Here is a 15,078-nt window from a genome sequence, read left to right as displayed (position 1 = left end):
AAGTGCAGTAATGATCATTGTTTAGTTTTGTAGACCCACCGATAGCTGTGCACACTGTCAAACAGGTTTCATTTCGTTATAAAAGTCAACTAATATTTTGCCAGTCAAATGCCATCAATGGCTGTAATGTTAAAATACAGTGAGAGTAAACATTTGATTTGCATCCCTCCCCCCGTAACTGTTACCACATGCATTCAGTCTGTAATACTTCAAATACACAAACTGCAGTACTCTCATTAGTGGGTTTGATTAGGCAGATATGTTCAGATATTTATCTCAATGTGTATTTCTGATATTGTCCCTTTTAACAAAAAGCTTCACTGTTCAGTTTTATGCAGTCATTTCTGTCTAGAGCTGAAGGTTATTTTCTGGGAACAAGCAGATTAAAAAAGAAATAAAAAATTCTGGGCAAGATCTTGTCTGTCTGGCCTGAAAATAGCCATCATCTCCTTCTGTACCTTAAAACTGGTGGTGGTCAGAGTCCGGCAGCCTCGCCTCTGTCAGTGCGCCCCAGGGTGGCTGTGGCTACAATAAATGATCACAGCTGCCAGTTTCTTTTATTATTTTTAAAATTGTAGATCCTGGAATAAATCATTTAGTGATAATTGGGGTTGGTAGATGGCAATTGTTTATCAGTAATTTCTGGTATGGTGTGCTTTGACCTTATGAAATATTTTTGTATAGAAAAACATCTCGTGAATTTTCATGAGATTGTTTTAATCTAAAAATAAAACACAACCTTGAAAGTGTTGTGTTTTTTTTTTAAGTACAACTGTGCTAAAAGTAATTCAGAGATTAAAGCGATTTACCTGATATATTATTTTCAGCATATATCACAAAAAGATGAAAGAAGAAAAAAATCTAAGAGCTTAAATAAAGCTGAGATTCTTTAGAAACTGTTTCTATTTTGTGTCCCTTTCATGAAAAACAAGGCTTTGAAATTTATCTCTGAGTCACGTCCTGTAGCTAAACATGTTTCTCTTACTAAATAAAGAAACACAATCAGATATCAAAGGAGTACAGTATCAGATCTGTACTGGCAAGCTTCAGTTTGACAGTGACAAACCTTTGTGACGAATTAATGCAGACACCACGTGATTAAATCTTCCTGAAGGCAGGCATATAAAAGGTACAGCAGTGTTTTTAGACATTTCTCCAACAAATCATCTAATGCTTAGTGTAGTGCTAACACACTTTGCTTGTAAACGTCATGCTAACAAAAATTAACACCTTGTCAGATGTTGACTGCCACTGGTTAGTCAGGGGGGGGAGTCAGTACTGAACCACTGCCTGCTCATTCATCAGGAATGCATTCCTTCATGCTACAATCCATAAAATTTAAGCCTCTGATGGAAAAATATGAACAATATTTTGCATTTATTGCGTTCAAGACACATGAACTACCTTAGTATGTGCTTTGATAAATATCCCTTCATTTTTGCCATATTTTAAGGTGCACCTTTATAGTCTGTTGTCTCACACGACATCCCAGCAGTAATATTTTGCCTTTGTTACTTTGGACCATTATGCTTTCAGTCACCAGATATGTGTGCATATCTCTGTGATGCTAGTGTCATCTGACAGAAGAGTTGTATTTGATTGCCTGCATGCAAATGTGCTGCAGCAGCAGAAGACCACAGCCGGTGCCACTCCTGGTAGTTAAGAAGAGGAAAAATGAGGCTCTCAAATAGAGTGGTTCACCAAAATTGAACAATAGAGGACTGAAAGACATTGTCTGTTCTGTTGAGCACAAACAACATGAAAGCATGGAGCTATCCTGCCTTCAGCTTTTGGTGGTTTATGGCGGTGATGGTGTGGGGGAAGTTTTCTTGGCACATTTGGGCCCCTCAGTACAAAGTGAGCGTCATTTAAACCCCACAGCCTGCCTAAGTATTGTTGCTGACCGTGTCCATCCCTATTAAGACCACAGTGTACGCATCCTTTGATGGCTGCTTCCAGCAGGATGACACACCATGTCACAAAGCTCAAATAATGTCAAAGTGGTTCCCTGAATACGACAATGAGTTTGGTCTGCGTAAATTGCTTCCAGAGCCACCACATTTGAATCCAATAGAGTACCTTTAAGCTGTCGTGTAACAAGAGATTTGTATCACAGATGAGCAGCAACTGTGGGAGGCTGTCATGTCAATACAGACCAAAATCTCTGAGGAACGTTTCCAGCACCTTGTTGAATCTAAGCCTTGAAGCGCTTCTAAAGGCAAAAGAGGTCTCGTAGGTGTAATAAAACACGTTTTGCGTTTTATTTACTGCAGTATGTTTTAGTATTTTTCACATGGGTAAAAATTAGTTTTATTTAATTTGAATAAAACTCAAAGAAAATATATAATTTGCAGTTTTGAAAAGCACAAACAAGATTCTTTTGAGTGCATTCACATTTGAACCTTTTCAATTACTCAGAGTTCATGAGTATTTTCTGTAAGTATGTATAAGTATGTTCTGCTTTTCTTTGATAAAGCCTACATAAGCATTTTTCCACTTCAAGTAACATTTCTCCCTTTCTCTTTCCTTCTCTGCTGTCTCTCTCCTGGTATGTCAGACAGGAGCTTTTAAAAGAAACTTCAGCTCTCCTCTTCTTACCATTGATCCACTGGGTGTGGTTAGAGAGGCTCCTGCTGCGCAGGGTGAGTGATGGAAGCACAGACTGATTTATCTCAGCAGCAAATAACTAGACTCCGAGGATGACTAATCACCATGTCTGCGGCCTTTAATGCTTTATACATGAGAGGCGTGCGTGTGTGCGTGTGTCTCAGTATAGTGTCATCTATAAAACTGCACATATGATGATCTTTTCCTTTTCGTCTGGTCATATGTAGAAGCAGATAATAGCACTGTTGATCCTGTGTATGAGGCCTTGCGCTACGGAATGACACTGGCTCAGTTGAGTCAATCCAGCTTCAGCAGTATCTCAGAATCACCCTGTCATGAGGTATAAATGCACACAGGCAGACACACACACATAAAATACACTGACAACCCTCATCATTCAGAAAAATCTATGTTGATATAATTTCTTGCAAGAATATTGTTCTTCCTGTCTTTATCATAGGAAGAAAAACTGCAAGACAAACTAGAAAACCAGCCTATAGCTGAAGAGGATCACATCCCAGGAAGTAAGTTAAATATTTTCTTGAATACAGGAAATGCATTTTGTTATGTTGTCATGCTAAAATTCCTTGAGGATTATTCTTAACATAACATCAGATCTCAATAGGGGAAAACAATCATGCTGGGTATCTGTTTTAATTGTAATGAAAAGTATCAACTTACAGAGGACTTGATTTAAAAACACACTGAAAATCAAAGTGAAAAAATTGATGTTTATTTTGCCAAAATTTAATTTCAGCAACTAATTTAATTGTATAGCCTCCTCAACATTGTCAGGCATGCTTCTAATGAGATGATGGATGGTGTTCTGGAGGTTCTCCTCCCAGATCTGGACCAGGACATCACTGAGCTCCTGGACAGTCTGAGTCAGGGTGCTGTTGCCTGGGCTGTATATGTTTGTGCCTCCCTCTCAAACCATCACTGACCCACCACCAAAACTGATCATGCTGCATTATGTGTTACAGGCAGCATAACATTCTCCAGCTCTTCTCCAGACCTTTTGACATCTCTCATGTGTGCTCAGTATGAACATGCTTATTTCTTTGAAAATCACAAGGCAGTGGACCTGCTTTTATTCTATGGCAAATGCCGGTCGAGCTCCATGGGTAATGAGCACAGGGCAACTAGGATACTGGGTTCTCAGGAACAGACTTCATGAGGGTGGCCTGACTGTTTGGTCAGAAGCATTCACACCAGTGTCCTGCTGGAGGTCATTTTTTTTTAGCTCTGGCATCATCCTGTTCCTCTTTGCACAAAGGAACAGATACCGGTCTTTCTGATGGGTTAAGGACCTTCTACCACCCTGTTCAGCTCTCCTAACTGCCAGTCTCCTGGAATCTCTTCCAAGCTCTTGAGACTGCGCTGGGAGACACGGTGAACCTCCTGGAAAATGGTGCATATTAATGTGCCATCCTAGAGGAGGTGGACTACCTGTGCATACTCTGTAGGATGCAGGTATTGTCTCATGCTACCAGTAGTTTCTTATTCAGTAACAATTTCCCTTTAAAAAAAAAAGACTGGTTAAAATCTCATGCTGGACAGATATAGACATTAGTTGAGTATTTGTTCATCACTGTTGGGTAACTGGTCCAGAGTCCAGGGACGTCACTGTGCTTAGCCAAGAAATAGTCCCTTGCATAACCCACCTTCTTTTCTTTTAAAGCTATTTTTAATTTCAAGCTAACACTAAACAAATGAGACAGAGCATGTCCATGTGTGAGCTTTAGAGCTTCTGGTAGATGTAGTTTACTCTTTTTCTTTTTTAAGTTTTGACATTTTTCCTTGCTTCTGGCAGCTGGGCTCTAGTTTCAGATTGCGTTGCTTCAGACTCGTACTGATTGTTTACAAAAACAAACACCCCCCCCCCCCCCCCCAAAGTATTCCTTGTGTAGGGTCTTTGTGTAACATTTTATGACTACATACTGACAAAAGAAAAAACATGCACCAGTACATTGGTCCTGAAAGTGATACTGTATAGGTATTGTTAATGGATTAATCTAGAATTTGTCATTAAAACAACTTTATAGAATATCTGAATACTGAGTGAAAAAATGTAATGCATAAAAACATGTTTTGAAACAATACGTTACACAGTTTGAGTATTTAAAGAACAAATGTTCAGCTCTAATACATTGTGATGTGTTTCTGGTAAAGGACAATTGCTAAATAAATGTCAAAGAGTTAAAGGACCACATTAACATAATATACAGTACAGTGTAGAGGTGGTAGTGTGTGTCTTCTGCATCTTTCCTCTTTGACTTTAGTCCCAGGAGAAGAGTTCATCTCTGTTTGTACTGCTGCCACTTTATAGTGAATGACCTTCCCTTCTGCCTTACTTGTTTGCCACAAAGTGACAAGAGCTCTCCCTCTTCCTGTGTCTTGTCTTTTCTTTCTTTCTCTTACACCACCCCTCTTTCTTGATTTTTTTTCTTTTTTTTTTTCTATGTGACCTTTCTTTGTCTCATGCATATTATCTGTCTTTGGTTTCTGTGTCTGTCTCTCCAGTGCTCACCCCTCCTGAAAGCGAGAAGGCTGATTCAGAAGAACGGGTCAGTCTAAAAGTGTGTAGTCAGCATTCCTCTGTTATTTCAGCTTCTTTTTTTTTTAATTATTACAAATGCATTCTGTCAAAAAATATTTTTATGTTTGATGATTCCACAAGAGAAGCATGCAAAAAAGCAATCTTGATTTTCCATCTGGTTTTTGTTTTGTTAGACTCCAAAACGAGTGGAGGTTCGCTCTATTCACACCTATGTGGCGCTCTACAAGTTTCTGCCTCAGGAGAAGAACGATTTGGAGCTGCAGTTAGTAAAATTCCTTTGTTTACTGTTTGTGTGTGTGTGTCATTTGTTATCAATATTGTTCAGTTCCGAGAGATGAGAAAATGTGTACCTGGACAAAATTTTACTGACATTCACCCACCATCTGCCTGCCCAGCAGGATGATTGTAGGGGGTTGCATGGTTCGGTTGGAAAGGGAGAGCTTGCTGGGAGGTCAGGAAGGACAAACAGCTGCACTGTGTGTTTAAAAAAAAGGAGTTTTTGTATGTCAGTAGATGCAGGAATCTGCTGAGTGTAGAATTACACCCAACAGTAATCTGGAGGATAATTCTGTGCAAGAAGACAGCACATCAGGAATTTCTTTACATGGACAACAGTCCACTAAGAAAGCTCAGTAATGTTATAAGTGTTCAGACATTGCTGGATTCATCAGTCTGGTAAATTTATGGCATTCACTTACATTTCACTTAAATGTTATGTTTCTTATGGCTTTATATAGACAAAGTAGTTGTGTTTCTATTAATGAATATTATCTGAAGAAACTCTAATTAACTGCATTTTTCTTGGGATTTCAGCACACATGTCTATGTTTGTACTGTACTGCATCAGCCACTCACAGTAAAAGCTCAGACAAACCGATATCTCTACTAGGTTGGGAATACCAGAACTATATGATAGACAAGTATTCTAATCTTTTTTTTTTTTTAAATAGCAACAGTTTATTAGACATCAGAGACTGCTGACTGTGCTGTTGTAATTTTATTTGATAAGTGTGCAGACACAAGTCAGAAGTGATAAGTAAATGTTGGTTGGAATAAAATAGCCTTTTATTGTTACTGTATATGTAAGGTGGAATTATGGGTGCTTAGTGCCAACTGTGCAGGAGTTTAAAAAAAATCAGGAATAAATAGCAAACAGAAGAAATATATACAAACTAGAAGAATACATATACAAAGCAAAAGAAAGGCACACTTTGGAGAGCAAAGTGTTTGGAAGCAGTGAAAAGGACTGTCTGAGTATAGAGTCTGTGTGTGAGCGGCCTGAGTGATGAGGGTTACTCAGACCATGACTCAGATTAATGAGATGGGTGGGCTGTGGTGTGGTGTGGGGGGTTAGTGTTTTTTAACAGTCTGAATGACCCAGGGGAAGAAGCTGTTGGTGAGTCTGGAGGTGTGGGACCTGATTGACATGAGGCACCGACCAGAGGGCAGCAGGTCAAACAGGTGGTGGGCGGGGTCACCTATGATGGCCCTGGGTTTTCTGAGACAGAAGGATCTGGCGATGGCCTCCAGGGGTGGCAGAGAGCAGTCAATGATTTTTTTTATTTTTATTTTTTGGGGGGGGCATTGTTAATTACCCTAATTACCCTTCCTGTTCTCATTTGTGGCCCCTGCGTACCAAACACCAAGGCAGTAGTAGAGCACACTCGCCACTTGAGGAGCCAGTAGAAGGCCAGCAGCATCTTCCGGTCCAGGTTATTCTTTCTAAGGACACGGAGGAAGTTTAGCCACTGTTGGGCCTTAATAAGGTCAGCTCATTAAAGTTAGGTCAGCCTATTAAGATTGCTGTTGTGACTTTAATGGAAAACTGACCAAAGTACACAGTCCGGCATGAAGCCAGCTATTTCAGTTGCCTTCAGACTAATGGAAAGAAGCGTCTCAGGCTGCTGTGATATTTACAGGATTATACATAATAGAAGAGTGAACAATTACATAGTGAAGTCCATTTTCGTTATATAGCACATTAAAAAAAACCCACCAAGACACAAATGGTTGATCAAAAGTGTTCCAGTTCAGGCAAACCCTTTAACACACACGCTAGCCTGAAAATGGTCAGTGTTATTCTGCTGCTGTATACTTACTGCTATTATTAGTATTTTGAATGACATTTGAAAAACTCTAAATGGTTTACATCAATGTAAAAATACCACCTCCACCTCCAGTTCTTACTTTGTAATAAGGGTTGATAAACAGCAGAAGTATTGTATCTTGTATTTCCTGTTGTCTATAGGTGCCAATATGCGTCGAATTAGTTTTCACTGTATGCCTCTGTGTGTTAGCCCTGCGACAGACTGGCGACCTGTCCAGGGTGTACCCCACCTCTCGCCCTATGACAGCTGGGATAGGCTCCAGCACCCCCCGCGACCCTAAAAAGGATAAGCGGAAGCGAATGGATTGATGGATGTTTATCTAACACTAACTGTTTTTTTGGGGGGTTTTTTGGGGTTTTTTTTGGTAAAAATAGAATAAAATTACAAGTGAACATCAAACCTGACACTATTGCTTTTAAAGTGGTAAAAATCCTCCTCAAGGGATACTCAGCTCACTGCACTCTGGTCTATATTTTATTTTCTCTGCAGGCCTGGTGACAGAATTCAAGTGACAGATGATTCCAATGAAGACTGGTGGAAGGTAGGCTTTATAAAACAGACTTTATATTGAAATGCACCGAAGTGTTATCTATTCACTAAGTCATTCGGAAGCATTACATTTTCTTTCTTTTTAACTGAGCCAGTGCTTTTGTAAATAACATATTTACTTATCCAGGGTATCTCAATATATTTATCAGAATCACACATGGGACCCTCAGCTCGACATCTGAACTTCCTTTCAAAGCAGAGCTGTTTGGTCACAGTAACAGAGTTGATAGTTGAGCCCTGAAGTAAGGCAGGTGTGACTGTTAGCAGAGCTAGTTAACATGAAGAGGAAGAGGACAGATTGCAGTCTGTGTTTTAATGAGACGGCAGGCGATTTTAACCTTGACCAGCAGAAGGACAGACAAATCTTCACATAACAAAACATCAGGGAAAAGTAAAAGCTTGTCTTACCCGACACGGTGGCAGCAGAGGAACTATTTTCCTGCGGCTAATTTTAGTTAACGAAGAAGCCTCAATTAAATGAATGAAAAGATCATCAAGGGGCTCATTTAAAATTGACTGTAAATAAATATTTTTGTTGGATTTTTCTATTTTCCTTCTTAAAGAGTACAAACCAAATTACTTCAGAAAACAATATTTGTGACTTGATTTAAACGCAGTACAATTCTTCATTCAGAATGTGTTTAAACTGATTCAGGACAGTCTAGTGACTTCAGCTACAAATGCACAAACAGTGCTACTGTTATTTCAACAAAAAAAACAAAAAAAAACATACAAACCACCTTCCAAAAGAGATACTTACACTCTGCAGAAATCTGCTGTTTCCCTTTTATATATGCTTTCAGTTTAAGCAAGGACTCAGCCAAGCCAGCAAAATGGGTAAATTATGAGTTGTGCAACTCCAGCATTCCATTCCTGGGTTTTGTATGCTTGTGTGCCAGAGTCTCTGAAGAGAATAGCAGGGGATTAGGGCTTCACAAATACAAAAATGCTTTTTGGTCTAGTGGCTGTGTTGCTAATTAGGGAACAAAAACTCAGAAATCTCTTTTTAATTCCAGATTTCTTGCTAATTGTGACGGTTCATTCTAATTCATTTTTCTTATTGTGCTACAAATGTGATGCTTATTTGAGGGCTGCAGAGGAAGCTGCCTCTGAATAACATACTCGTGTTGGAACATAAGCGGACATGATATGAAATAATTTACCTTAAGCGAGTGAGCAAAGTTGAGTGAAAACCCAGTGAGTGAGATCTATTTTTATACTACAACCAGTGCAGACCTTTTTTTCCTCTCTGTTTAGACTAACGGGCTAAATGTTTGTGCATGTGTGTGTCCTTGGTTGGGTGTGTTTGCCAGGGGAAAAGCAGAAACAAGGTGGGATTTTTTCCGGCCAACTTTGTGCAGCGTATCCGCCCTGGTGAGAGGGTGTGGAAGGTCACTACTGGTTTCCACGGCAACCGAGACAAAGGCCAGATGACTGTGAAAGAGTCCCAGGTGAGACTGTAAAATACACACAGTTTCTCTTGCACGCTGAAAGCCTTTTCAAAATCTATGCAAATGAATGCAAAAAACTGCTGAGATTACCGAGGACTGCATGTTATGACTGTTTTTTTTTTTTTTGTTTTTTTTTTGCCTCAGTCCAGAAACTCACATATATTTATTTATTTTTATTTCACTTGCCCTTCCACCTGCTCCATTGTCCTCTCTTCTTGCCTTTCCTCACCGTCTGACTCTCCCTCTGCAGATCTGTATCGGGAAGAACGAGGAGATTGACGGCTTCCTCCGGCTGAGCAGCGGGAAGAAGAGGGGCCTGGTTCCTGTGAAGTGTCTGCTAGAAATATGACGGTGCTGCTTTCGCCTTGACCCTCATTTTGTTACAGTGATGGAGGAATACTCAGGAGTGTTTAGCCAACACCTCACTGACCACCAACCACCCGCCTCCATCTCAAAAATGTGGCAGTGAAAGCAGTGTGAGTGGAAGATAACTCACAACTTTGCTTTTTACCGCAGTTTAAGACCTAAAGGATGCAGGGGCTTCCTTGCAATTATTTAGAGCTACTTTTCTTGTAGCACAGCTTTCCTTTTTTATACCCTCACAAATGAAATGTAGCATTATGTGGAAGAGGATAAGTGTGCAGGAAGTCTGGCTACCTCAATAGCCATCTCCATTGGCCATCTGTTTGTGAGAAAGAAGAGAGGACTTTTTAATTATGATGTCGAGGCTTGTCCAAGCCTAAAGAGACATTGTAAGCAAACTGTCTTAATGTCATTGTTTTTGTAGAGGAAACGAGACATTGTGAAAGTCTGTAGCTGTTTATTGTGGTGCGTTGTGCAAACACACTGTCTGGCTGTTTGTTTGAAACCCTGTTAAACCGCCTGGATTTGATAGATTTAGCTGAGAATTTAAACCATATTTGGATGTCCACACTGCAGCTCTATATGAGCACATTTTACATCATGATATGGATATGTGTCACTTCTGCTCCGAGTAGAAAAAGATTCAGGTATTACATAATATATAAAAGTAAGTCTTCTCGGCTACATCTTTTATTAATGACACACACAGATTCTGAGGTTTTTACATTTCAGACTGCTCTCCGGTGATTGGAATATCGTACATTTGTGCTCTTCACAGCTCTGATGTGACAAATGCTTTACGTGCACCTCGGGGAGTTTCTTTGTCAGTGTGCCCTTCAGTCGCACTTTCTTTACACACACAGATTTCATAATTCACTCTGTTCAGTGTAGCGTTAAAAACCATCCACTAGAATCTGCTTTCTTCATCATATAAACACCAAGCCATGTCTATCTGTATGTAATGTCCTGTAATATTCGCGGTCATATCTAGTTGTGTACTTCAGCATGAGGATGGTGTCAATGTTAGGACTTTTTGATGTGCTTGCTTTTCCTCCTGGACAGAGCAGAGCAAAGAAATAATCCAGGATGATTTATTAAACTCTTCCAACTTTCAGTCTCTCAGACACTCAAAAGTTTATGTTATTTTAAATCAATGGCAAGTTTCTCCCAGCACACATAAGTGATAAGTATTAAAGAGAGACCAGGGTTAGGAAAAAGACTAAATCACCTCACGACACTTGGTTTATTGCTCTGTCATTTGAAAACAATAAGGCAGTCACGGACTGCCTTTGTTGTGGCAATAACTGTAAATACAATTATGACAGTATTTGTAAATAGCCTTAAAAATATTGTATATAGCGGCTCTGAATAGCACTCTGGTTAAGAGGTTTGCAGCTATCCAGGACCCAACTAAGGGCATTAATTTCAGTTACAACTTACAGGAAATTACTATTTATTGTCTTACTTACCTATGTATGCATCTCTTTGCTCAATTAACAACTACCCCTGTCAGCACAAGTCTTTTCAGATACTATGCACAACAGTTCTAGTCACTCACCTTATTTTATACTCTGCTTATTTCCAGTGTATCCACACGTGTGTCGGTGTGCTTTTGCAAGGATTTGAATTTGGACTTGCTTTTACATCTTGAATTAGTCTGTACCATGCTACTCTTAAACATTATCCTCACTGACTAGAACCAAAATTGGCTCAGGATCAGTATTACCAGGTGAATCTAAAATCTAAATGCGCACTACCAGGCTAGTTCTCTGCATGGCTAGCTGCTCTGTGACCTTCACAGCTCTCAATAAAGTTAAATGAACTCTAAAATGCTGTGTCTTTTTGTCTTTGTTATCCAATTTTGTGCTTTCAGTTTGAAGTCAGCAATAGTTGTGGAGAGTAAATATTTGGTAGTATAACCTATTTCTCTGCGACTCTTTGGTTTTATCACTAAAGGCAGAAAATTGCTGCTTTAATTTAGTGCTTTTAACTCTTGACCAAAATGTTGACTCTTCTCAGTGCACTTACATTTATCACTAAATATCAGGGACCCTTATGTTGACATAAAGATTAAATCTAGCTGTTTTTTTTAACTCATAAATGTTCACTTTTACAAGAGGGCTAGTGCTTTAGGAAGGATTTGGGTCATTTCCTGAAGAAGTAGCATGGACTGCACATGAAAAATTGATTCAGCTCTGTTGCAAAGAGGCATCAACATCACAGGCGTGTTGGACTGGTCCTCTTCCTTGTCTTGAATTTCTAGAATTTAAATGTAGCTCATCTGACTGTGTTGTTCAATAATGTATTAATAATCGAATGAATATTAGCTAAAGGTTTATAGTAAACTGTAATTGTCTTTGCTAGTGAGGCCTTGAGCAACGATTTTAAGAAAATGCTAACAAGCTTGTGTTTATAATGGATAGCCTTAGCATGCTACATTAGCTAATTTCTACAAAACACAAAGCTAAAGCCAGTGGGAATGCTGCCAATTTTGGCTGCTATTAGGAGAAGAAGGCAGGAGTAAATCCCTTTTTCTAAGTAACACTCCTATAAAATATAAGAGTGTTACTTAGAAAAAGCAACCTAACAGTCATTAGATTAGCTTACATGCTCTGGTGATCACAAGTACTTGCTGAGATATTTATTTAAAGCTGAAAGTATTCGCTATAACTTTACATTTACTGAGTAATCTTGCACAAAAAATTGATACCATTCACCCAAATAGAATGTCTCCATTCATGGCCACATCACTGAAGTACATTGAGAGCTTTGATTTAAAGTGACGACTGCTTGTTCTTAAAGACCATGAATGATGTGATTAACTCCCAATAAAATTAATTGGTGACGGAGGGGCTGCTGGCCAACTATATACTAAGCAGGCATAGAGAGTGTTGTGTGTCTACGAATGTGTTACGGTTGTGCGTGTGTCCCTGCTGTAGAGCCAGGAACATTTCTCAAACCATGACCCAGTTCTGTTATCAAACTGGATCAAATGTGATTTTCATCTCTGCAGAGAAGGAGACTGAAAAGTGTGCGACTGGCAGTATATCAAGCCGCGCATACATTTCATAAAAATTGCTGACTGTGGTGCTCCGACACTGCTCTCCGCTTACTGTACCACTCTGCTCTCTCTCTCTCTTTCATTATAATGAGCTGAGGAAGTTGAAGCCTTTTTTTAAATTCTCTTTGTGTGGCTCAAGCAGCAACAACAAACCAAGGATGCACAGCTTAGTGGCCGTGTCTTCCTTAACAAATCATTTTCACTTTGCTTTCACGCAACATCCATCAACATCAATGCTGAAGTGTTCAGTTTGGGCGGCCATAATTCTACACCATGTACATAAAAGAGGTTGCTCCTAGCCCCAGAAAATGATATGAAATGGCTCATTAAATGTGTGATAGGTTATACAATCATGTCTCATCCTGTAGATTTCACACTTACTTCTATGCATCTTTAAAAAATGAGCAGCAGCAGCTGGGCAGATGCACAGCAGGGGCGATGAACACAGCACACGGGGCGTTGACGGGAAGAAGGAATATAACAATAATGCCAATTTTAGAAGAAAATCCAAGCTCAAAATAGCAATTGATAATAAAGGCAGGCAGGAGAAAAGGAATGCACTGTCAGTTGAAAATAAAGCTTTCTGGCGCTTGCTGACACCTTACAAACCCCTGCATCAAATACACAAAATAAAAATAATCTCCAATCCCTCACTTCCACTAAGTCTACAGGCGAGGATATTAACATATGAATCTGTGGAAGGTTTGCACCATGAAATTATCACTTCAGTTTATGAATTACACATTTTAACAGCCCACCTTGTGGATGTAGTTCAGCCAGTCAGCTCAAGTGGTGCACATATATTATGTAAAACTTACACAGAGTGGTTTCTTGAGCTGGGGATCAAGTGCTGAGCATCACTGGCAGCGTAGCACAAAAACAAAGTGGCCAAAGTGCTCACACCTATATTCCCTTAAAAAACAAAGTTTCTGGAAAGCTCTATGTACAGAACTGTGAAAAAGTAAGTACACCCCATGATCCATGATTCAGTAGCTTGTAGAACCACCTTTAGCAGCAATAATGTAAAGTAGTTGTTTTCTGTATGACTTCATCAGTCTCTCACTTTGCTGTAGAGGAATTTTGGCCCGCTCGTCTTTGCAGCATTGCTGCAGTTCATTGAGATGTATGGAGATGTGTTCATGCACAGCACTGCAGCATTTCAGTTGGGTTAATGTCTGGACTTTGACTGGGCCATTGCACTGCCTTGGTTCTGTTGTAGATTTGCTTGTTTGCTTAGGATCATTGTCCCATTGCGTGACCTAATTTGCTTCAGTTGTCCAGCACATGGCTTCGCATTTGATTCTGTAAATACTTTGGTATACAGAGGAAATCCAGTGATCGGAAAGTGCCCAGGTCACGTAGCTAGAAAACCAACCCAAATCATCACCCCTCCACCACCGTATTTGACAGTTGATAGTGGCCAGTAGTGGCCAGAAATCTCCACTTTGGTCTCGTCTGTCTAAAGGATGTTGTTCCTGAGGTATTGCTGTTTGTTAAGATGCAGCTTTGCAAACTTGATCCATGCTTCCATGTTTTTCAGAAAGAAGAGGATTACTCCTGACAGCAGTTCTAAATGAGCTATACTTTTTCGGTCTTCTTCTAATTCTGTCTTGAACTTTAATATTTAACATGCTAACTCAGGCCTGTAGAGACTGAGGTGTAGCTCTTTTTTTTCTTCTGAGCATTGTACTCTTTGACCTTGGGATGAATTTGTTGGGAATTCTTTTTTAGAGGGTGCAAGACACTTGCTGATGATCGGTTAATCATAGACATTTGATTAGGAGGGTCTGGCTGTTACCCTCTTAATTCCTATGGAAGCAGTAAAGGTGTACTTAATGTTTCATATAACTGCACAGAGTTTTGCATTAGACTATTTACAAAGTATCCACTGAGCAAACGCAACATGTATGTTTGCAACTAGTAGGAGTAACTTGTTTTTGACTGTTATCAGCTTTAGACTAGGATGTAGGATTCATTTGTTTATTGAAAATTCTCTTAGAAGACATTGGAACCTCCTTCACATAAACCTTTTTAACAGTTTACAGACAGCAAAAAGAGTTAGCTTACTGTATGAACCTTTAAATTAGTGTGTAAAACGCCTTCACAAACAGTGGCTTACGTTACAATTTGATCACTATTTATACTCACTCATGCACTGTTGTTACAAGCAGGGATGGGTACCGGACCGGTGCCATCAGTAACCAGACCGAAAAGCAGCGCACATTTCAGTGCTTTATTTCGGTGGGGGTTTTTTTCCTGAGCTGTGATACACTTTAGATTCTAGCCAATCATTTTACGTTTCCGAAGATAGTAGGCGGGCCCAGGTACGTACGTTCTTTTAGAGAAGAGCTACAGATTAAAAATGACGAAAAAGGCGAA

The 15,078-nt window shown here is 39.6% G+C and overlaps 1 protein-coding gene across 2 annotated transcripts in view; it reads left to right on the top strand.

Moving 5' to 3' along the window:
• Window positions 1–11,456, top strand: part of LOC146568588 (SH3 and cysteine-rich domain-containing protein 2-like) — a 40,568-nt gene extending 29,112 nt beyond the window's left edge. The window contains exons 4-11 of one of the 2 annotated variants that reach the window (XM_085284689.1): window positions 2,558–2,642; window positions 2,835–2,947; window positions 3,068–3,131; window positions 5,131–5,174; window positions 5,341–5,429; window positions 7,765–7,816; window positions 9,138–9,275; window positions 9,526–11,456. In XM_085284689.1, coding sequence (XP_085140815.1) covers window positions 2,558–2,642; window positions 2,835–2,947; window positions 3,068–3,131; window positions 5,131–5,174; window positions 5,341–5,429; window positions 7,765–7,816; window positions 9,138–9,275; window positions 9,526–9,624 — 684 coding nt within the window. In that variant the 3' untranslated portion in view covers window positions 9,625–11,456. Of the gene's footprint in view, window positions 1–2,557; window positions 2,643–2,834; window positions 2,948–3,067; window positions 3,132–5,130; window positions 5,187–5,340; window positions 5,430–7,764; window positions 7,817–9,137; window positions 9,276–9,525 lie in introns of both variants that reach the window. The other variant, XM_085284688.1, reaches the window with a different exon arrangement.
• The last annotated feature ends 3,622 nt before the right edge of the window (window positions 11,457–15,078 follow it).

Source organism: Mchenga conophoros, linkage group LG8 (assembly GCF_057382185.1).
Source record: "Mchenga conophoros isolate Kocher_MC1m ecotype Shallow Benthic linkage group LG8, M_conophoros_male_GT1.1, whole genome shotgun sequence".
NCBI lineage: Eukaryota > Metazoa > Chordata > Actinopteri > Cichliformes > Cichlidae > Mchenga > Mchenga conophoros.
The sequence above is the reverse complement of the archived record's forward strand: the minus strand, read 5'-3'. Positions and strand labels throughout refer to the sequence as shown.